This window comes from Culex pipiens, chromosome 2, assembly GCF_016801865.2.
Source record: "Culex pipiens pallens isolate TS chromosome 2, TS_CPP_V2, whole genome shotgun sequence".
Taxonomy (NCBI): domain Eukaryota; kingdom Metazoa; phylum Arthropoda; class Insecta; order Diptera; family Culicidae; genus Culex; species Culex pipiens.
In genome coordinates, this window is record NC_068938.1 from 164,411,710 (window position 1) to 164,435,729 (window position 24,020).

At 36.9% G+C, this 24,020-nt stretch overlaps 1 protein-coding gene across 24 annotated transcripts in view; it reads right to left on the minus strand.

The window, feature by feature from the left end:
* The window catches only part of LOC120418446 (heterogeneous nuclear ribonucleoprotein L), a 354,926-nt gene that overhangs the window by 82,184 nt on the left and 248,722 nt on the right, over positions 1-24,020 (minus strand). For 10 of the 24 annotated variants that reach the window (XM_039580857.2, XM_039580859.2, XM_039580858.2 and 7 more), the window contains one exon: positions 11,168-11,251. The exons of 4 other annotated variants lie outside the window; for them this stretch is intronic. In XM_039580857.2, the coding sequence (XP_039436791.1) occupies positions 11,168-11,251 (84 nt within the window). Of the gene's footprint in view, positions 1-11,167; positions 11,252-12,377; positions 12,527-24,020 lie in introns of those variants that run through there. 10 more of the 24 variants (XM_039580866.2, XM_039580864.2, XM_039580863.2 and 7 more) reach the window with 4 other exon arrangements.

Consider the following 24,020-nt stretch of genomic DNA (forward strand, 5'->3'; position numbering starts at 1 on the left):
ATTATGCTATTTTTTCACTAAAATGCCAATAACTCCCTTTAGATTTAACCAATTGGGATGCTTCTGTTGCATTTTTTAAGCCCTTTCAGATGCATTTTGAATTTTGAAATTAAATTGAATTTTGCCCAAGTTATAGCCTTTTTAAGATTTTTGACGTTTTTGAACCTACAAACTATGTGTCCCGATTTGCCCCACTTCCCGTTGACCTAGAGTGCTCATATTTGGGCCAGATGCTAGATCCGGGACCGTGGTGTAGGGGTAAGCGTGGTTGCCTCTCACCCAGTCGGCCTGGGTTCGATCCCAGACGGTCCCGGTGGCATTTTTCGAGACGAGATTTGTCTGATCACGCCTTCCGTCGGACGGGAAGTAAATGTTGGCCCCGGACTAACCTAAAGGTTAGGTCGTTTGCTCAGTCCAGGTGTAGGAGTCGTCTCCCTGGGTCCTGTCTCGGTGGAGTCGCTGGTAGGACTAACTGGACTAACAATCCAAAAGTCGTTAGTTCGAATCCCGGGGTGGATGGAAGCTAAGGTGTAAAAAGAGGTTTGCAATTGCCTCAACAATCAAGTCTTCGAACACCTAGTTTCGAGTAGGAATCTCGCAATCGAGAACGCCAAGGCAATGCTGTAGAGCGAATAATTTGATTTTGATGCTAGTTTTATATTTACAAACAATTCCTGAAAATTTCAGGCAGATTGGTGAGGTCGATGAGAGATGGGTATGCTTTGCTCGTGGACTCGCTCTTAAATACTCAGAATTCAATAAGAATCTGAATTATTTTGTTAACAAAAAAATAATATATCTCAGATTTTTTTTACTAATAATACATTTTAGATACCAATTATCATAAAATGTCTGATAGACAAGCTGCGATCAGTTCATTTCAAGAGTTTTTTTTAATAGGTCCTTATAACAAATGAAAAACAATAGCTTATAGGACCTTTTCAAAACAAACTCTGGATTTGATCTTTTAGAAACTTTATAATATGTAATACACAATTAGATTTTTTTACCAAATTCGGTAAAGTTTACCGAATTTTCATATTTTGTAAATTTTTACGGTGTAATTTTGGAAGGTTGAATATTACCTCTTTTATGATGTAATTTTACCTCAATTCAGGCTGAAAAAGTGACATTACACCAGAAAAGTGGTAAAATTACAATTTTTTTTATGTAAAATTAAACATCTTTTCTGACATAAAAGATGTACCTCTTCCCAGATGTGATATTACCATGATTTTTTTTACTGTTTAGTTGAATAAAAAACCTTGAATTGAATGATTTGTGTCTACTTACACACTGACAATTTTTTGTTCAAAGTTGATGACTTACCTGTAACGAGAAAAAAAATAGAAGAAATGTTGTTATTGATTGAGATTTATTATTTTCCTTAGTGTTAGAAATGTTAGTGCTCAAAAACATTATTGATGATACGAAGGGGAAAACGGAAAAAGAAAGGAAATGTAGTGAAAGGATTAGTAAACTTATAAATCGAATTTGAGAAAATAGCTCGCTTGAAACAATTTCTCAAACTCTTAACCACTAAATTATTTCTGAAAACAAACAATATAAGCTCTATGTTCGATTTCTAAACTTGTTCCAAAATCGATTTGCATTATTCTGTCGCAATAATCAGTCGATTGTCCCCATTGCGACATTTCAGCGCGCACTTGTTCACCAGTTCCCAAACGTTTCATCCCGAAGATCTCCCATTAATCCCGAGCATCATGTCCATACGTCGCGTCCAGAGCTCTCGGAATCGCTACTGTCAGCATCTAATCCCGGCCGATGCAACCTGCGGCATAATCCCGCTCTCCATCGGCCACACTATGGTTCCGTGTATTTGGACCACACTTCATCGGACCAACCTTGCGACCCAATCTACGAGAGTCGCAACCGGAATGGCCGATATTAACGAGATTATTATTTATCTCTCGAGGTTGAGGCCCCGGCCTCGCTGGGGCCTAATCCCTCAATCTTGTTTGGGAGCACAACAACGACCAGTTCTGCTGTACACTTGTTGAAGTCGGAACTTGGACACGGGAGCAGGTCACACTATTTCAAGACGTAATCCGGCATTAGATCTCGATTTGGGCGGGCTCAGGTTCTGCCTACACACGTTTGACCTGGCGACACTCAGACAAAGAAATCAGTGGAAAAGAAGTTTGATGGTGATGGGATTTGAACCCACGTCGCTGGTTCGTCACTGATTGACCTGCGCCTTACCACTACGCCAAAGCTGCTTGTCGACAAACGGTCGGCAGAACAGCGACACAAAGCGGAATCGGTGAAAACAGTCGTTTCTGCTGCCATTTCTCTCCTTTGGGTGCACAGCTCTATAAATCTCGCAAGACTTATGAAGACAGAACCGGTCTAACAAATTATTTCGAGCACAAACACCACCAGCTCCACATCTGGTGTGGTCGGCCATGACGACACGTCGCGCTACCGGTGCGCTTTGCATTCCGCAAGCCGACGAATGCACTCCGAATGCATTAATAATTATAATTCAATTAGATTAGATTACCTCGAGAGTTGAGCGGGGAACTCAACATCTGTGCGCGGTTGAACCGCTTTGAGTTCGCCCCCGCCCAACCCAAAGACCGACTTGTAACGGGGAGATGAAAACATCTTCGCAACCACTTGATGTTCACTTGACGACGCTGTTCCGAACGATTTAATTGAGCCAAATTCTACAGCGGAAACCGTTCCGCGGTGCCAGCTTTGTACAACCGCTACAACGTCCAGCAATGACATCAAAGTGGCCAATCTGGACGGCGCCTGGTATTTGTTTACTTCTGCCCAACGGTCTGTTTATTGTGAGGGCCAGCCACGTGCCGGTTGCGGCGGTGCTCAATGAATGTCAATCAATTGAATATACAATTAGGTGTACGACGGTGAGGGGGTCTGTGTTAGTACACTTTAAAAATCCAACGCGATTTCTCGCACCACGTGACTTGGATTTTCAAAATAGAACCCAACAACTACGTTCTACGGCCATCCACTCCGAAGAAGATCGAATACCTTCGTCAGCTGGGTTCTGGGTCTGGGGGCAAGGGGACGCAGTAATTTATGGATTCCGTTTGCCGATGCGTGCGTGTGATTTTGTTTATTTAGAAATTTACGACCTGTTTTAAGCGCACAAATGGTCAATAAATGCGTTGATTTGGCCTATCTGCTTGTAACCGTGCTGTGTTTGGTTTGGGGTTTAGTACTGTTTCCTATAAAATATGCTCTGGCAGATGTGGTGAGAACAAAGAAGTTTGGTTTAGAAAGTGTCTTTAGTTTCAAAGGAGACTCTAAGAATTTCTAAGCATCTTTAAATAACTAATTTCTACAACACAAATCAAGAATTTTTCTGTTACTTCAGTACCCGACCCTCTCCGATCTCAATAAAAAAATTTAGACATGTTATCCTAGGCCTGAATAAGCCATTTTTGCCAATTGTACTCAAAATGACATTTGAGACGGGCGTAAGCTATTAAATTACAGTGGACTCTCTCGTTGTCGATATTGAAGGAACCGTCGAGAGCGGGAGTTATCGAAACATAGAAAGAAAAATCAAAGCAATCTATTTGAAGGGACTGAAAAAAATATTGACAACTTGAGCAATATTGATATCGAGAAGATTGACAGCTAGAAAGTCGACTGTATTTTTGTATTTTGTAATTTAAAATTACTGTGTTTCGAAGTCGTATCAAAAAGTAATCAAAGACAAACTTGTAGGAAATTGGACGGGCCATCTGAAAAAAATACACGCCACTCGCATCAGATTTATATTTTTTTAAGTTTAAAAGTTAAATTTAAAGGTGATTTCACGATTTTTTCGTTCAAAACAGCCTAAGATGTTATAAAAAAGACTCATGAGAAATGCAGGATGGTATGTCTCACGTAAAAAATACATAAATCATTTATCAGCACTGTTTTTTTAAGTGGCCTAACGTCAAAATAAAAAAAAACCGATAGTGGTAATCGATTCCCTAGACAATTTTACAAAAACGTCACCATATTGACCATTGTACTATGTTCAACCCTTGTTAAGATACAGCGGTTTTAAAAATAAAAATGTTGAAAAAAGGGTTTTGGATGTTTTTGGCAATTTCTATATAACAAACTTGATTTTTCAGTCTCGAAAACATTTTTACCGGAAAGCTCGTCTAATTTCCTTTAAGTTTGTCAAGATACTCACAGCGGTTTATAATTCTTGATATTTAAATGACTGCAAAACGTTTAGAAATCGTTGAGAGTCTTGAAAATGCTTGGTCTTCAAAAGTTTGTTAATGGAATTTGATTCCAAAAACTCTACTGATTTCACAGGAATATTTTAGAGGATCAAAGGATTTCTTAAAGATTCAAAACAGAGGTTCCGGATTCTTAGGTCTTTTGAAGTCTACAATTTTCTTAGGAATAATTAAAAGCCTCCAATATGTTTAAATTGGCAACAAAATTATGTAAAACTCGAAGTAACCTTCTTTAAGAGTCATCCAGTCTCTTCAAATTGTCTAGCATACTTAAAAGCCAAAAATCTACAAAATTCTAAGAATTTTTTTAAATTTCTCCAAAACTCTCCAATTGTTCGAGGTGGTCTTCAAAAGTATACAAAACTCAGAAGAATCATTAAAATTCGCAAAAATTCTTTCTCAGTCTTCAAAAATCTAAAAAATCATATAAATCTTTAAGGTTCTCTAAGAATGCTTAAGTGGATTTGGATTCTTGGGTCTTTCAAAGCCTACGAAATTCTGAGGAATCTTTAAAAGTCTCCAAAGATTTTTTTAGAGGCCAAGGATGCCTAAATTTCTAAAGTTTGTAAAATCCATTGGAATCTTCAACAGTCCCCAAGATTCTACAGCAAACTTGAATATCAAAAGGCTACAAAAATCTAAGAAATTGTCAAAAGTCAATACAAAATTCTCAGGAATGGTTAAAAAAAGTCAAAAATTCTGGAGGTGCTTTTGAATTCTTAATCTTCTAAAGTCTACAAAAATATACGGAATCCGGACGATTTTCCAAGATTGCTCAAGTGGTTTTGGATTCTTCGGTACTTTAAAGTCTTCAAAATTCTAAGGAATTATTTGGAGTCGACAAGATTTTCTTGTATTTAAAAGTCTACAAAATTCTAAGGAATCTTTAAAAGCCTCCAAGATTTTTTAAGAGGCTAAGGAAGCTTGGACTTCAAAAGTCTGAAAAATTCATTGGAATCTTCAAGAGATTCTAAGATTTTCTAATTATCTTGCACATTTGAATGCAAAAAAATCCACAAAATTTAGAGAAATTTTCAATAGTCTCCAAATTCTCCAAATGTTTTTAGATGCTTTGTCTTTCAAAATCTACAAATTTCAAAAGAATCTCCACGGTTTTCTAAGGAGTTAGGGATTCTTAGAGTTTTTTTTTTTCAAATTTTAATGATTTTTTAGAGTCTCCAAAATTCTTTTAACAGTTCTTAGATTTTTGGACTTCAAAAATTTACAAAATTCGTAGAAATCATTGCGAGTATTCAACCCCCTACTGTCCAATTTTTATTTTTCCCGTGTTCAGAAGGTCATTTTGAGCAACTTTTTGCCAACGAAAAACTTCACTTCTCTTGTTTTATATTTTTCTTGTTTTATTTTTAGTGTTAAAAATTTGCATTTATCTTGTTTAGCTTATTTTTGTTTTTGGTAGTATTTGGCCTGTTCTACCACCTCCTATCATTACATTTTGCCTATCTTTTTTTCATGTTTTTACAGTCACTTTTAATTTTTTTTAGTTGTTTTTCACAATTTCTGCTATAGAACGGTACCATTATCATTAAAATTTTAAAAAAATGCACAGAGGCATAGCCTTGGACACTACAAAAATTACTGCATACTTATTTTAACTTAAAATATGGGAAATTTTAGTAAAAAAAAAGGCAAAGTCACATAAAACAAGTCAAACTTTCAACCCTTTTCTAAAATTTTCTAAATTTTTAAGAGTTCTTCTTTCCAATACTTTTTTAAAGATCAAAAATTAGATGAAAATGGATTTTTGGCGATTTTTCAGATCGAAGCCCGTCTAAAGGCGGGGTTAAGCGTCTTTGAACTTTCTCCAAAGATGCCTTAACTTTCCACTCCTTTTCAAGACCTTGTATATTTTTTATTCAGAATTATTCAAGATTCTGCTGTCTAATTGGAATGTCTAAATTTCCATAATTTCGATTTTTTAATTCAATGGGCAATTCAATTGGTCTTGAGATTAGTTTATTCTAGATTTCAGTACTTTAATCTAAACAAAGAACTCTAACTAGGTCAGGCCACAGACAATTTAAACAAACCTTAAATTTAAACGTCTTTAAACCAAACCCAACCTTCAACGCGAGCCCTGAAAGCAAGTGAAAGTAAAGTGAAAAAAAATCCTAATGGCCTCCTCCCCCCACCAATAAATATCGTTAGCCACTCATTACGGGGGCCCAGACTCTAATCACTGCAAAGAACTTAATTTGCTGTACTTTTGCGCATTAAAACTACGTGCGCGAATGGTGGCCACCCGGTAATAAATATAAATTTCCTCCTCTCCCATCCTCGTTTCGCAACTTAATTTTCTAAGTAGAAACCAAAAGTGTTTATTTTTCCCCGCGGACCAATTTCGGGGTGCGATAAAAATTAGAATCTCTGATGCCAGCCGCCGCCGTAACGCTAACAAGGAATGCAGCAGCAATATTTACAAATGTGAGATCAAGCAGAGAAAAAAAAAAGGAAAAAGAAAACAACGCAAAAAGTCATTATCATATTCCCAAATTTGCAAAGAAGTCTCGCCATCTGTTGGGCTGGCTTTTTTTGCTCGATTTTATGATTATTTCAGTTGTTTGTAGACTTTTTATTTGTGGGAGGTCGATCGGGTATTAAAGTAGGTATTATTGCAATAAACTTTGGGTAAAGTAATGATGATCTTAGGAAAAAGTTTTCTGCTGAACTTTAATACCTTGAGACTAATTTTATTGTTTTGTTTGTTTATTCGAATTTGCCAGAAATGACTTAAATTATCAAAAACTTATCGTGGAGCAAGTCATGTTTTTTTCAAGACGTTTTGTTCAATCAATATATTTAAAATGATTAGAAATTAATTAGTTTCTCACTACCTACTTAAAAAGAACTCGTCCTAGCAGAACTCCACATCCACTCAAAAATCAGCCCGTGCATCCAGCGTGAACTCCGTACGAGTGTTTCACGTTTCATTAGACCCTTTTAATTATTCATCGATGAAATCGCCATTAGCGCGCTAGTTTGAAGCAGAGAGCCTTCCCCCAATATCCCGCTCGGATGCACTCTGACCGCAGCTAATCTAATTAGTGTATGGCTTTCAGCTCCAGGAAGCAGCGCACACACTCACACACGGATTGAGCTGTTCCCCCGGGGGGCAGAGATTTCTGATGGAGGAAAAAAGCTGCTGTTTAAACTTCCGGAGATTTCCGGAGAGTTGAACCATGCAAGGGTTGAGAGGGATGAAGTTAGTGGCTCAATTTCTTGAAAAACTTGAAAGCCGCGACGAAAAATATTCGACGATGTGCCACCCAAGCTACAATGCCAAACAAAGGGTCCAAGATTTTCAAAATTGAACCTTTGCTATGACATTGTTGCTCGGGTGGCACATTGACCCACCATAAAAGGACTGAATTCTTGACCAGCAATTCAACACTGCAAAGTCAAGATTTACTTTGCCGATTGAAACTTCATAGCTTGTCAGTTAATCAGTTCCTCCAGGCAGCATACCCTGGAATTTGCCACACTCCAGTGGATCCAACTTCCGGCCCCATATGCAGTCTGACGTATGATGTTAGCTCTCCAGCTTATCTGCGCTTCACCGAGTATCAATTGGAAAGTTTTCTCGAAAGAAAGATCAAAAACTATAAGGCGACCACCACCAGTCGGTAACCGAGCTAGTTATGTATGCATAATGGGACATCCCGGCTTAGGACTGCTATCAGAAGCGTTTAACTTTCGACAGGCTGTAATTTTCATTTAAAGCGTCGTTCCGGCAACTTCCGGCTGGAAAAAGGATAATCTTCTTCTGGGGGGAATGGGTGTGTCGTGCCAGTGATGAATATTCATAACTTTTAGGGGGAAAAGCTGGGTACACTGAAGCTTCTAATGTGCCTCTCGTAACGGAGTGAAAAGGGGTGGATTTGCATGTGATTTGAAAGTTTTGGCTGCGATTAAGACGAGCCTGTTCAGAATTGCCGGTTGAACGCAAAACCGGGCATTGACGGGTGATGTGGGGTTCGATCACGAATCATTACACAAACAAAATGAATTCGGAAGGCTGAGAACCAACAATCAAGCCGAACATTTTGCCTAACAAAGTTCTGTCTTAAATTACTCTCGCCAGCACGGAACCAACAAAAACACACTAAACCACACTCACACATCACTTCTCAAGCGAAAATAGCAATTTAAGTTGCTTTCATCCTTCTTGGAAATACCACACATCTACAAAAACACACACACACAGACACACACAAACGAGTTGATTGCGAATTCCACCCTTACACACAGCCACTCACAGCCATTCAGGATCACCTTTTTGGTGCGTTGTCACCCCCGTCCCCTCTCTGCTTCAGAATTCTGAATGAACATGTTTGGCATAGTTGGGCTGGTGCTGTCCCAAAATATCATCATTTGCACGGTTGACTGCCCCCGCCCTAACTTCTTGGTTTCACCTGGGTTTCAACTGATTGTGTGTGCGTGCTTTTGAGTACAGGTTTGTAACAGCAGCTTAAATTTTGGCAAGTTGGAGCATTTGCTAGTTTTCTGACAGGGAGAGTCCAATCTGTCATAATGACCAGCTTTAAGGAATCATTAATATAAAATAAAATATTAGAAAACAAGGGACAAAAACGATGTCAGAGAACTCAATAAATACACTGAAAAAAATACAAATGAAAAAAGTGAACATATTGTATCTATTGTAGAGGTGGGCAAAAAAAGAGCGAGCCGCTCAAAGAGCCGGTTCAACTCCCAAAACTGGCAGCGCTAGTCCGAGAGAATGATGGTCTCGAGTCGAGAGAATAGTGGTACCATTCACGGGCGCAGAGAACACAGCTCGAGATGGGCGATAGAACTATTCTCTCGAGGTTCATTTGCAAAAAAAAGTTCATCCGTCAAACAAAAAACCAAAAGTGTCGACAACGGGAATCGAACCAGAGACCTTTGACAAACTAATCAAATGACTTAGCTGCCTCGGCCACCACAGCTTGGTGACCAAGGAGAAGTCAGAAGTCGATGTATGACACTTGTTGGAGATTTATTGATTCAACTAACGAATGAACTCATTTGTAATGATGGTGTGAGTTGGTACCATTATTCTATCGATTTTGGCACTGAGCCCTCAATAAATTTTGAGAGAACGATTATCTCGACTCTGAATTTTGGGTGAATGAAAAGAGCGAACGAATCGTGACTCACAAAAAATGAACCGCGGCTCTTTTTTAAACTCGGGTTTTTGAAAGAACCGTTTCAAGGTAACATAATTTTTATTATAAATATAATTTATTGAATTTCTAAAAAAAATTAGTATTAAATTTGTTTTTGATCATTGAAAATGAAATTCCAAATATTTAAATGCTTATTAAAATTAATCCCAAAAGTAAACGATTTTCTAAACCAAAATACACTTTTCATTGTACAACTAATTGTACATTAAAGTATTACCGGAATACAAGTTTGAGCATTTCAAATTGCATAATTTGTAAAATATTACCAAAAATCTACTGAATAATTTAAATATATTGAAAAAAATCCTTTTGTGCGATTAAACGTGTATACCTACACTTTATCGATTTAATCAGAATGTAGAAAAGAATTCTCAGAATATTTTCTCTAAATGAAACACCAGCATTAGTTCAATTCTTGCAGAAATACACGCAATTTTAAAATTAATAGAAAGTTTTCCAGCATCCTAGATTTAAGTTTGGATGCCATTCAATTACTTGAATGTTTAGGTTCGAGTTGAAATATTGACATAGAAACCACTAAAACCTATGGATTTCAAGGGCATCTTCTCGTTTTCAGTTTTAACTTTTTTTTATCAAATAATCAATGAGAGTCCAACGTGAAGCAAATTCACAATCAATCACACAATTCTTAAAAAAAATTAAAATTTTCATCAAAATTTTGAAAAAGAGCGAAAGAGCCGTTCAAAAGAGCGGCTCTTTTTAATGTGCGAACGAAAATGAGCGGCTCCTAAAACAGAGATGTTTTGCCCACCGCTAATCTATTGTAATGCAAAACATGAAAATCAAGAAGCTAAAAAATAAAAATAAAAAAACATGTCCTCAAAGCAAAACAAAAAAATATTCTTATCAAAAAAAAAAGTTTAAATCGCAGGAATCGATTTCGTAACCTTCAAATTATCAGCACCGTAAATTAACAGTATCGCCCATCATGACACGTTTCGGATGATCGAGAATGGACTGTACTGAAAAAAGTCTGTAATTTATGCAAAGGTCTAGAACGTTACGTAATGATTGAATGAATTCTTTTCAAAACTCTAAATAGGCAAATGGCAACAGAATAGATTTTAAGAATATGTCATTCCATAACGTAAAGATATTATTCATAAACAAAACTTTATTTTAAACGCATTCAATAAGGTAGTCTTTAGGGATCGTCCTTAAATTACGTGGTTTGCATTTTTTTTTTCTTTAAGCGTGAACAGGGCAGGCCAGCAAAAGCAAAAAGAGTTACCCTAAAAAATATTCCACCCACCTTCCATTGAAAAAATACATTTTGTGAGGGGTTATCCATAAATGACTTTATCAGATAGCCCACTTTATTTTGGCATACCATCCTTCATGAGCTAGAAACGATAAAATCGATCATGGTCTTCGAAAATTTCTCACCTCTCGTAATAGATTCGCAGTTTATGGACGGCACTTGAAAAGACAAATTACTCCACATTATCGAAAACAAATCGATTTTTCTACAAACTGAATCAATATTGATCGGATACTCCTTACAGTCAGATTTCCTAAACTAAATTTTGCACGCAAATTTTGATTAAACATTTAACCCCAGTTTCAAAAAGCACTTTAAAAAAAACCAATTAGTACCAATTTGGAGAGAGAGAGAGAGCAACTAGTGGAAAACAAACAGAAGAAAAAAACAAAAAACAAAACCAAAAAACAAAAATCAAGAGTCAAGAAAGAAATACTCACTGTAAGGAGTGGGCCGTCCCCCGTAGATTGTTGGATCGTGCAGCAGCGGGGCGCGTCCATTGCAGGCGTCCTTGCCGGCGGCTTCTTCACCACCAACACCACCAAAAAACCACCACCACAGTCACATTTTGCGAACATCATCATTCATCATCGAGGGGGGGAGGTCAGGTGGGGAGGGGTAGGCACAATTTGGCGTGGTGAGTGCGCGCGCGTGTGTGGTAGTTGGGGCACATTTTTTTCGTTTGTTTTGATTGGGTTTCATTTGGTTTTTTGGTTTTTTGAAGTTTCGAAGAAGAGCAAAAAACGCGAGCAAAACGAGAGAAGAAAAGCGGAAAGAAAAAGAGACATCAATTAGTAAAACTTTTTTTTTTGTTTTTGTTTTGGGCGGAAAAAGTGTGAGGCGCGATCTCGGTACATTTTCTTGAGTGAGTGAGTGAATTTTATGTTTTTCGAAAAGTTACAAAAAAGCAGGCAAGTACATTTTTTTTCTGGGGAGTAGCTCTGGAAGACAGTTTGTGGTGACAAATCTTATGTTGGCAGTGGACAAGCTAGCACTAATATTTGTTTAAAGTTGTAAAACAAACTTAAAACTGCTGAACTAACTAACAGTGGTGAGTAGCCAAAAACGTACAAAGTGAGGTGGTGAGTATACTAACTGCTTAGTTGACAAAACAAAAACAAAGGGGCAAATCTTATCGTATCCATTTTCATACAAAATTTTAAGGGTTTTGTTTAAAACTGTTTATATTTAAGGGCATTTGTCATTCGTTTGTTGTTTGTATTTACAAATGTTGGTGAAACAATTTGTAATGTTTGTTTGTGGATTAAATTTTATGCACAGTGTGTATTGACCTTCAAACATAATTTTAAAGTCATCCCATTCATCATTATAGTTTGTTCGATGTGTGTGTAGTGGTGAGAATTCATAATATTTTTCTGTAGGTATGCGTATGTCAAGTTGTCAAACGCAACTGTGTTGTGGTGAATCGAAGACAAACTCACCACAAAGCTAAAATATGCTAAAAAACTGTTTTGTTCTGTTGGCTTGGTATTGGCAGTGTCAAAAATGCTTACTTAAAATTGGCAAAATGGCGAATAAAAAGGTAGCTCAACGTATCAACAAAACAATAACTCGGATCAACTTTTCAAACAGTTTCTCTGCACGGACTTGGCAAAATCGAGAAATAAAATAAAACAACAATCGACTTACCCCACGTTACGCTATCTAGGGCTGCTCCTTCACGCACACACACAGAGCACAACGCAAAACTCAAATAAACTAAACAATGATGCAAGTGTGTGTAGAGTGGTTCCCACGCGTTGAGATGACGATGGCAGCACTGGCGCGCACCGCTTAACGGGGGGGCCTTTGTTTACCAAATTCTGACAGCTGTCAGTGGGAAGAGTGTTGCTCCCTCGATGGACGAGCCCCTACTTTTGCACCACCACGTTGGCTCGTTTCCATCGAAATTTGACAGTTCCTGCACACAGACAAACACAAACACATACTGAATGCATGGATTTAGGCAATTCTTTTGTTCGTTTTTTGTTTACTTTTTTCTTGTAGTAGAAGTTGTGTTTGTGTGTGTATCAGTTAGTATTCGACAGTTGAAATGAGGGGAACACCAATAAGCGCTGCGCTCGCCAGCAATGTTCAAGGATGATTCCACTCATCGGGGTGTGAGTGAGAGAGACAGAGAGAGAGGGCACGTGTCGTAGTGGTTGAGTTGTAGTAACTGTTGTTTCTGTAGTGGTTGTGATTGTTCTCGCTGGAACTTTCGCGCGACTTTTGACTCTCTTCTGACCTCATCTTGATTGACGGATGGCTGTTCTAAACTGTCAATTTCTGTTTGTTGTTGTCGTCGTCGTCGTCGTTGACTCGTGATGGAAAGTGTTCCCAGTATTCATTTATTGTGTTTGACTTTCTGCTTTTTTTTTTGGTTGCGCGATGAGAGAAGCGGCAATCCGTCTTGGAAGCTGACGTTTTGATTGACTTTTTTTTTGGTTGTTGATGCTGCGGACATGAATTTTCCTTTCTTTTGTTTTTTTTTGTGTATCCCCAGATCGCATCTCAAATATATCAACTTGTTTTGCTCGATTTTCCTCGAGGGTAGTGCGCGGAAAAGAAGCTGGCTCTCTCTACTTAGTGTACACATGCGCGCACACAAATACCCACACACACGGACGCCGAATTGCGCTTAGGGGATGTTTTCCAATATGAAAGGATCAAGCTTGAAGGATGTTTATGAGCAATTGAGCATGTCCCCCCCTTTTGCCTGAGCAAAGGGATAGCGAGCTGTGACATTATTTCAGAAGTAAAGCCGGAAAAACAATACGAAAAAAAAAAACTCTGACATAGATTTCAGAGGAAAGCCATAAAACAAAAGGGCGATACACAGCAGACGATAAATTCAATGAAGAGTGCGTAATTTATTAGCGAAAGCATCCATTTTGAGGACAATAGCAAAGCATCACAAGCACAAGCCTACATGATAAAGATGGGCGCAATTTTCAAGGGGGAGCTAATTTATTTGCACGCCATTGTTGTTGGTGAAGCCAGGATAAGAATGTTGTTTCGAGAGAAAAAAGCATTTTTTTTAAGATTTTTACGGAGCCGACAACACATATAATTTTCAAGACATACATAACTAGATTTTTTTTGAATGGTCCTTCAGGCTAATGAATTCCTCGTGTTCATAGGACTTTTTCAAATAAAACTCTAGATATATTGCACAAAAAATAGGTACATCATCAACAGCGTTGATTGAATTTTCAGACGAAATAACACCACAATCTAAAAAAAAAAAAGAGAGCGTTAATCGAAAGTTGGTGCATACGTCACTTTGTTTTGTTAAAGCAATTTACATGTTTTGTTGATAAGCTTACAGTAATTTTTTGCTAAATATTCCAATTATAATTAACAAATTTCAGCACTTAATTTCACTTCCTAGACCTTATGACGGTATGTAATGTGAAAAAAATGCATTAAAAAAAGCTTTTTTATTCAGGTTACAATTATGGTTCAAAATTTTTGCATCGCTGTAAAATATTCTTTCCTATCATTGATAAAATTGCAAAAAAAAAATCTCTGTTTTCTATTCAGGAGCGTTCTTTATTACGTTACGCAAAATGTTAAGTTCTCAGACACTTCCCCTCACTTCCCATTCAAATTAATATTAATTTATATGAAGCGAAACCAAGTCATCACCTTCCTTCCTACCATCCTTCTCAACCCAATTACGTAACGTAATAAATGAACGCTTCTTTGGTTTTTAAATGAAAAAAAAAAATGTCAAAAATATGCTAGTATTTTTTCTCTAAAAAATATGAAATAATATTGTAGTTTGATTTAATAATAATATAAAAAGTTTTTATGGCAACACTGTCAAAAAAATGAATCGTGTCAACAAGTTTCTGAAATTTTGCGTTATTTGTCGCAGTAACAAAAGAACAAAAATGCCCCATCTTTTTTTCAATTGAAAATAATGTTGGCAACACTGCAAGTTATTTTAAACCGAGTCTTGAAGTATCTCAAAATTTGTTTGTCTGTTCTTGGCAAGATTTGACATGCACTATTTGATTTTTTTTATTATAATTTTTTGAAACCTGTCAATATCTATCTATCTATAGGATCATTTGAAAAAATACTATAAAAAGAGAAAAATTGCATCTATTTTTGATTTTTTGATTAGTTTGTTAGAAAATCTGTTTCTGGCAACACTGGCAATTATTTTTGACTGCATTTTTTTTCAAAATTTGTAGTTTTTTAAGAAAACGAAAAATATAGTAATTTTTCAATTTTTAATTTTTAATGAACTTATAATTTAATTTTCAATTTTCATTTTTCCCTTGAGTCATTTTGAGCAAACATATTGTTCTAGAAATATTTTTGTTTCTGATACAGTCTTGGAAGGCCAACATTACTGCATACTTATTTTGACTGAAAATGTTACGAATTCTAGTCGAAAATACGGACCAAGTAGGTAAATCGGATTGGCAAATCCAAAAAAAATTAAAAACTTAATAGTTTCTTTTAAACAATAACGTAAGAATTAATTTTTTTTTAACCTTTGTGAATTTATAAATTATTCATTGGATTTTTAAGGTTTCTTTTTATTTATTGTTCCCCAACTTCTCAATCAAAAATTCACACATGTACCCAATTTGTGCCGAACCAAATTGATTACCAATTTAGGGATCTTCTAAATCACTTATCCGCTCCGTTCCGAATCCCGATCACCCAGGAATTGGACGCCCCCTCTGACAAACAAAAACGGTTCAATATAAAGTGTCTCCCTCACGCCCACTCCCCCCCTTTATTGTGCCCATTCCTATTGGGGGGGGCAATTGTTCCAGAATTGGTGCCAGAGGGACTCTCTTTCTGCCCAGTATCCGACCACGTAACGACATTTTGCACTCCTTTTTCGACTCCTCGCACACCAGTCGAAAGCGTATACTCATCTCGAAATTGAATTTTGTGTTTCGTTGTCGTCACCACGTCACCACGAGGACTGGTAAGGGCAGTCGATGCACGGAAAGAAATTATTGGTGGAAGTTGTGAGTTTTTTTTTATTCTTGAAGTTACGAATTCCGTGACTTCTAGCCACAATTGAATAGTTATGTTATCAACATTGATTTAATTCAGTTGACATGAACATTTATTCATGGCATCATGAATAACAGTGCTCATGAACTGTCAAGAATACGTTGTATAAGATACAATCATGACTGAACTGATCATCGTGCAGCAATAATCAATAATTAGAAAATTGTACTCATGAATTCGTGAATAAATGTTCACGGCGTGAATTCAAATTTAGAAACTGATTTTTCTCAGTGCCTTCAATCTGAAACGGTTCCCACGGGGACGCTTCGGAATCCGAGTTTTGCTTTCAACACAACAAGCCTGCCCAATCAGAGAAAACGCAGACAGCTCCAAGCTCGGAGGAAGCTCCAGTTCCTCCGGAAGAGACACGGGGCTTCGCATCATTTGCATATCAATTCGATTGCGATGGCTTGTGTCGAAAAATTCATTTATTTTTATTTGGCCAATTTAGAATCGTCTCCCCAACCCCTCGGTTCCCCACTCCTCGTCAAGTCTCGACGATTGTCTTCTCTCGATGATTATTTTGGGGTACTGAAATCGACCAAAAAGAACAGCGCCCGTCATCGAACACGCCGGCACTAACCACTCTCAACTTATTTTAGATTGACCCCGGGGCTAGTGGGTTCCGTGGCGTGGTGTCGAGTCGTCGTCGTCGCCGTGACTGGTTTTTGAGGGTAGAAGCGGTTTCGTTCAATGAGGAGTAGACCGGGGACGACGACAACAAGTGGTTGACACTTTCGGAATTCGGGCTATCGGAGGTGATAGGGTGTGGTTAGTGAAAAGACACAGATTCAATTTAAAAGGTGGCGGAAAAGTGTTCACGAGGACAGATTGGTCTACTGATTAGTGCTTGGTAGATCACTCGGAAAGGGGGTTTATCGATCTAGCAGAAGGCAACTATTTTGTAAATTTTATGCTGAAACCGCATATTTTTCGCAATTATTTCGTTCGGCTCCTTTGAAGATGTTGTTTCTTAAAAATATAATTGAGATTTAAAGAGTAAAGAGCAGTTCTTTACGAAATCGATCTTTTTATTTTTAATTTTATTTCTTGTATTTTTTAATCCAGCTGAAACTTTTAAGGTGCTTTCGGTATGCCCAAAGAAGCCATTTTGCATCATTATTTTGTCCATAAAATTTTCCAAATAAATTTGACAGGTGTCCTCATAGCAACTTAGGGATCAGCAGCCGAAGCCGCCAACCACCGGGCCACGAGGCCCTTCATCGGGTTGTGCAAAACATCTTTGAACGAGTTAGGCTTCATCCATAAAGTACGTCACGCTAAAATCAGCCAAAATTTACCCCCCCCCTCCCCCCCTTTGTCACGCTTTCCCTATACTTATAACACGCAATGTCACACTTTCTCAGACCCCCCCCCCCCTCCCCCCCTAGAGCGTGACATACTTTATGGACGACGCCTTATGAATTTCTGTATCAATACTGATATTTACAAAATATTTATATTTTTTCTGAATTTTTTTTCTATTTCTGATTTTTTTTCAAAATATTAATTTTTTTAAAAAGCTGAGAAAATTCTCTATATTTTGCTGTTTAGAACTTTGTTGATACGACCTTTAGTTGCTGAGATATTGCCATGCAAAGGTTTAAAAACAGGATAATTGATGTTTTCTCAGTCTCACCCAAACAACCCACCATTTTCTAACGTCGATATCTCAGCAATTAATGGTCCACTATACAATGTTAAAATATGAAACATTCGTGAAATTTTCCGATCCTTTCGAAAACAATATTTTTTGAATATTCAAATCAAAACTAACAGTTCAAAAGGGCCAAACATTCAATATTACGCCCTTTTGAAATGTAAGTCTAGACTAACATTGTTGCTGAGATATCGACAATAGAAAATGGTGGGTTGTTTGGGTGAGTTCAAGTAAGTTCAATAAAGCAAAAAAAAGGAAATTTTCTCAGCTTTTCAACAATATTTATTTCAAAAATGGGCAAAAATGTGCATAAATTTAAAAAAAAATGAAAAACTACGACTATTTTCAAAAAAGTTACTTCAAAATGGCAATAACTTGAAAACGATGCACTTTATCAATAGTTCTCTAAAGTACTTTATGTTTGAAAATTTGATTTAACATCGAAAAATGAAGTTGAAAAAAATTTTCGACCAGTATTTCGATTTTTTGAAAAAAATCATTCTTGGTTCAAAAAATCATAACTCGGTCAAAGATTGTTTGCACAACCTGGAAATTTCTAAAAAGTTGGCATTTTATGTCCCCTAAAACATGTAAAAAAAAATAGTGTTTTTTTGTAAATCAGGTATTGGTGACAAAAAGTAAAATTAAAAATCACCAATTTTTTTACCGTGAATAATTTTTTTAGTGTAGTCCTTATCCATACCTACAACTTTGCCGAAGACACCAAATCGATCAAAAAATTCCTTCAAGAGATACAGATTTTATAATTTCCATACATCATTTTTTGTATGGACAGCTGTAAAACTTGACTGGAAAATGATATGGACAAACTAATGATGCAAAATGGCACCAAAAAAGTTTCAGCATGATTAAAAAATACAAATGACACAAAATAGCTTCTCTGGTCATAAGTTTGAGCCAAATAAAAAAAAATACAAAAAATAAAAATGGTCGAAATCGGCCGATTTCGTAGAGAATTGCCCAAATGTCAACAACCAGTGTATTTTTCTTTTCAGAAGCTTACTTTTGGTTCTAAAATTTCGAAATTATATCGAAAAGAACATTTCTAGAGTTTTTTTTTTACTTGAAAAGGTCCTATAAGTTATTGTCTCTCTTTGTTTACAGAACCTATTAAAAAAACTCTAGATTTCACAAAAGATTATTATGTCAGTAAATTGAAAATGTAGGAAATTTCCTTTTGCTGGGGAAGGTATTTTTTTGTTTATAACAAATCACCTTCAAATTCCTTTATTTAAAAAAGAAAGTGCACTATTTTATCAAAGAATAGGGGAAATTTACGTATGTTTGGCAGGTTAAGCACTCGCTCCTAACTCCATCTAATTTTCCGATTTTCACTACTCAAACAACTAATTTTGGTTAACTTTTGATAGAAAATTGTCAAAGTGCAGATATGGCAACATTAGAGGCACGCTGGAATTAGATGCTGTTCTCCTATTTATTTTCGCCTGCAAATTTGATTTTGAATTTAAAAATATTTTTGAGGTTTTGTATGAAAACATTTGATTATAAACAAATTGCGTAAACCTATTATTTTTTGCAAAAAAATGTATTTTTTCCTTCATAATCAACATTTTTACAAAACTTATGTCGGATTCACATGAGAAAAAATATTTCCAACAATTTGGTGTATAACTTACCAATATTTGTTTGAGTTTTCTATGAGAAAACTGTAAATTTAGAAAAAAAGATAATAATTTGGACTATTTGGCAAGAAAGCCTGTCAAAAATCAATAAAATATGTTGAATATACGTTAACACAACATTTATCAACTAAGTAACTGTTTATTTCATTGATATATATGCAGAAACTAATTTTATCGTGTTCCAAAACATGTTTTTTAAAGAAAAATGTCACACATTTTTGCGCGCCCAAAAAATGATGCATTTTTAAACAAAAAAAAAATCTCGTCTTTTGCAACCAGTTTCATTAAGATCGATGCAAGGAATCATGAGAAATAAGCGATTTTGTTCTTCAATCCAGCAGAAAGGAATACGATTTTTGGCAAGTAACCTCATTTTGGCGCCACCTACATTTGAAACACAGGCGCGCTGCAAATCCTCAAACGCCAATAATGCTTTTTCTGGTACCCTAATAACTTAAAAAAGCAAAAAATACTCATTTTGGTAATTCAACTTTTAGTGGTTATAATGTGGTGGTAATATTCAGTTTAAAAAAAATCCGAGTAACTATTTTTTCCTGATTTTAGTCCTAACCTACAACATTGCCGAAGATACCAAATTGATCAAAAATTCCTTCCTTATTTGTATGACCAGCCTGCAAATTTGTATGGAGCCTTGTTTGGAAAGAACTAATGAAGCAAAATGTTCCATCCCAATGAAAAATATAAAAATTTAAAATCTTGAAAAAGAAATTGCGTTATTCTAGAATATTATTCTACAAAATTGTTTGAAATTGTCAGACGTTGATGGATTCAAGTCCACCAAACCGCTTTCAACTTTTAATCTGCGAAATGACCGAAACGGATCCTCTTTCATTACGCCAGATGCGATTTCATCCACCACCGACCAAGAATGACAAGTATTTAGAACTTTAGTACAAGCGAAATCACAGCAAATCTGCGCTCTGTTTCTGGCCGCCGCCGCCGCCGCCGTCACTCGATCGACCAAATTCCGATGCCATGAGAAAGCACAGTTGTTTGGGTCGAAAAAGAGCGTTTTAAAAATAGCCCGGACGGCTTTTTCTGGTGCAGTCTCTGCACTGCTTTGCAAACTTCAAGGGTGAGTTGGGGTTAGTTAGGGAGGGGGGGGATAGAAAATTGATTTCGAACCAACGCGCGCGGCTAGCCGGCCAATTTAATCACAGAGGAAGTTTGCTGTTTCTTTCCCTTTTCCTCAAAACATCATTCGTCTACTAGGGACTTTGATTTTTCGATAAAGAGCCGGCGCTCTGCCGAAAACAAGGAATCAATTTCGCTTGAAAGACATTCCAACCACCCTCGTCTTGCCTCACCCGGCTTAAGGGTAGGGAGTACATCACGTGTGAACCCCCCGAAACAGTGCCATCTTGATAACAACAGTACGATGGAAGCTCGCTATCAAATCGGATTGTTGAGGGTGAAAATTGACACCCGAGATCCGGGCGGAAATAAAATTTAACTCTGTGTCAAATGTTGGTGGAGAGAAGGGGAACGTTCAAAATACACAGCTGCACGGATTGGGGCTTATTTCCGGCGGCGCCGGAAGTACACCGACACCTGATACCGAACGCCCTTAAATGGTTGAGCAGAATTAGAGGGAAAAGAATCGACTTGAAGCGTAGCAAAGATTGACAAGATTTGAGCATACAATTTAGAGTTTTTGATTTCTTTAAACATTTTTGTGGCACTTTTGACTGCTGTCAAAAATATATGATTTTTTTGCCCGATTGTTCCTTCAAGAATTCAAATTCCTGAAAGCAAAAAAAAGAACTCCTGAATACGTAATGCACTCAATCAACCTGAGCTGCACATTAATGAAACCCTAAGCCGCTCCATCTCGTCCTTTTTCGCAACTAAAAAATGCACATTTTAATATACAAACCGTGCGCCATCAATCCACTGAAAATTTTCGCTCCCAGTACTATATCAGCTCTACATCAGCGCTTTGTTCCAAAAGAAACGGAATAAATTAGTTCAAGTTCTGCCACGTGAACCGGAATATCATCTAGCTTTTCCTAGTGAAGTCACTCACATTTGAACCTTCCGGAAGCGGATTTTCCCGGTTTAAACAGAAATTAAAAAAAAAAAAACGCTGACGATATTCAAATTTCAACCTTGCGCTCAAACTGGGAGAGTTTGAAGAACACACCAAGATTTGCTCGGCAATGCTGATTGTGCTGGATGAATTCTGTGAAGCCATTTAAAACACGAACAAATTAATTTCTGCTTGCCTGCGGACCCGGTTTAACCTCGGCGAAAAGCTGCGAGCGAAAAGGAAATTCTTTGAGCGAAACGGTGAAAAGTTGATTAAAAAATAACACCGCTTCGCTTATTCGTCAGAATATTGTTCTGAGAGAGAAAATTAACGGATGTGAACCACGCTTGCTTTAGGTTCAAACCTACGTAATATTCGGTGAAACGACCAATTGAATGGCTTTCGACGAAATACTTATTTTATTGAGGGCTTTCCTTTCTGAAGTTTCTGTGGAACGACTCGACGAAAGTGCCGTTGCATTAATTTTTCTTTTCTACCCATTTTTCTAAAACTCCTGAAAATAGTTCGGCAAAATGACCTATTCAATAAAATGGCCACTCGGTTAATAAACCATTTCCACAAAATAACCATAAAGTAATTCGTTAGATATGTGTATTTTTTATTAATTTCTCGACTACATTTAAAGATATTGTGACGAAAATGTTTTTTTCGATGAAATGTCCATTCAAAACAACGGCCATTTGACCGAAATGGCAATTATCAGTGATTTATTTCGTTGAATTTCCATACAATATTTGCGAAGGAAACTCGAAAGTATTTTGAGGAATGAAATTTTCACTCTAGCGAAGAATGGGTCGTTACACCGAATAAGTCATTTCACCGAAAATAAAGACAATATACTAAAATATCTGGAAAAAAATTATATATTCAGTATATGGATCGTTTTATCAAATAGACGTTTCATCAAATGAATCAGCCTTAAAATACTTAATTTCGGTGAAATGGCCCACAATCCTGTAGCTCACTTCTTCTGAAAAAATCATGTGCTCAAATAATAATCAGCTCTCCTTCACTCATTCGACGAAATTGCTGTTCCATCAGTTACATAAAAAAACCCTTTTTTTATAACACTTAAAAATAGTTCGGCAAAAAGACCTATTCGATAAAATGACCTCTCGGTTAAATAACTCTTCCCACGAAATTACCATTGAGTAATTCGTTAGATTTGTGTAATTTTTATTAGTTTCTAGACTACATTTGAAGATATTGTGACGAAATGGTTTTTTCGATGAAACGTTTATTCAAAACAACGGCCATTTGACCGAAATGGCAATTATCAGGGATATATTTCATTGAATCTCCAAACAATATTTGCGCAGGAAATTCGAAAGTATTTTGAGGAATGAAATTTCCACGCTAGCGTTGAACGGGTCGTTTCATCGAATAAGTCATTTCACCGAAAGTCAAGAAAATCTACTGGTCTATTAATAATCAAAATATTGATTTTCGGTGAAATGGCCCAAAATCCTGTATTACAATAATCTTTGAGAGATTAGTTAGGTATGAGTTTTTTTGTTAGTTTTTTACTATATTGTTCGATGAATCGTCCGATCAAAACGGCCAATTGGCCGAAATGGCAATTATCAGTGTTTTAATTCGTTGAATGTCCATACAGTATTGGCGGAAGAAATTCGAGACCATTTGTAGGAATGAAATTTCCACTCTGGCGTAGAATGAGTCGTTTCACCGAATAAGCCATTTCACCGAAACTAAAGAAAATCTTCTCCAAAATATTTAATTTCGGTGAATTGGCTCATAATCCAGTATTAAAATAACATTTAAGAGATTCTTTGGTTTGAGTTTTTTTTAAGTTTTTAAACTATATTTGCAGAGATTATGATGAAATGGATTGTTCGATGAAATGTCTATACAAAACGGTCAATTGACCGAAACAGTAGTTATCAATGATTTATTTCGTTGAATGTTCATACAGTATTTGCAATGAAAATTCGAGAACATTTGAGGAATGAAATTATCACTGTTAAAAAGAATGGGCCATTTCACCGAATAAGTCGTTTCACCGAAACTAAAGAAAAAAGACTAAAATATCTGGAACAAAATTGGTAGATCTATTCTATCATTTTCCATTATCAAATAAACGTTTCGTTAAATGAAAAAAACGAAACTATTGGCACTACGCCCCCCGGGGCATGGCCTTCCTCTAACGTGGGATTTCTGCTCCAGCGCCTCTGACGAGACAGGAGAAACCGGGACCGACGTTTTACTTCACCATCCGATAGAAGCTCAGTGGATAAGGCGGGAATCGAACCCGCGTCTCATAGCATCATCGGGATCGGCAGCCGAAGCCGCTACCCCTGCGCCACGAGACCCATCAGCCATTCGACCCATTCGTTAAATGAATCAGCCTCAAAATACTGAATTTCGGTGAAATGGCCCAAAATCCTGTAGCTGACTTACACAGCAAATAAAGTAGTAATCCAGCTGCGTGTAAACGACCTGGGTGTAAAATAAATTTTGCATTATTTTATGAAATTCTGTGTAATATTACATACTGAAATATGTAGCCCATCAGTATGGGAAACCTACTTTGCCGAAATGTCAAGCCTATATATGCGTTTATCCATTCCAGTCTTCATCGGTCTGATGGCCGAGCGGGCTAAGGCGCCAGTCCTTAACGATGGTGCTGGGTTTGAATCCCGTCGGTTGCAACTTTTTTTTGTGTTTACAAATATTGTACATGCAGTGTGTAATATTAAGTGTTTATTTTGACGAAGGTGATGTGCATGCTTTTGCATGCGATTTTACCATCGGATTTTTTGCTGTGTATTCTAAAAAGTTCATGTGCTTTTAAAGCAGATATAGCAACCTAAAAGCATTGCTTGAATACCGGG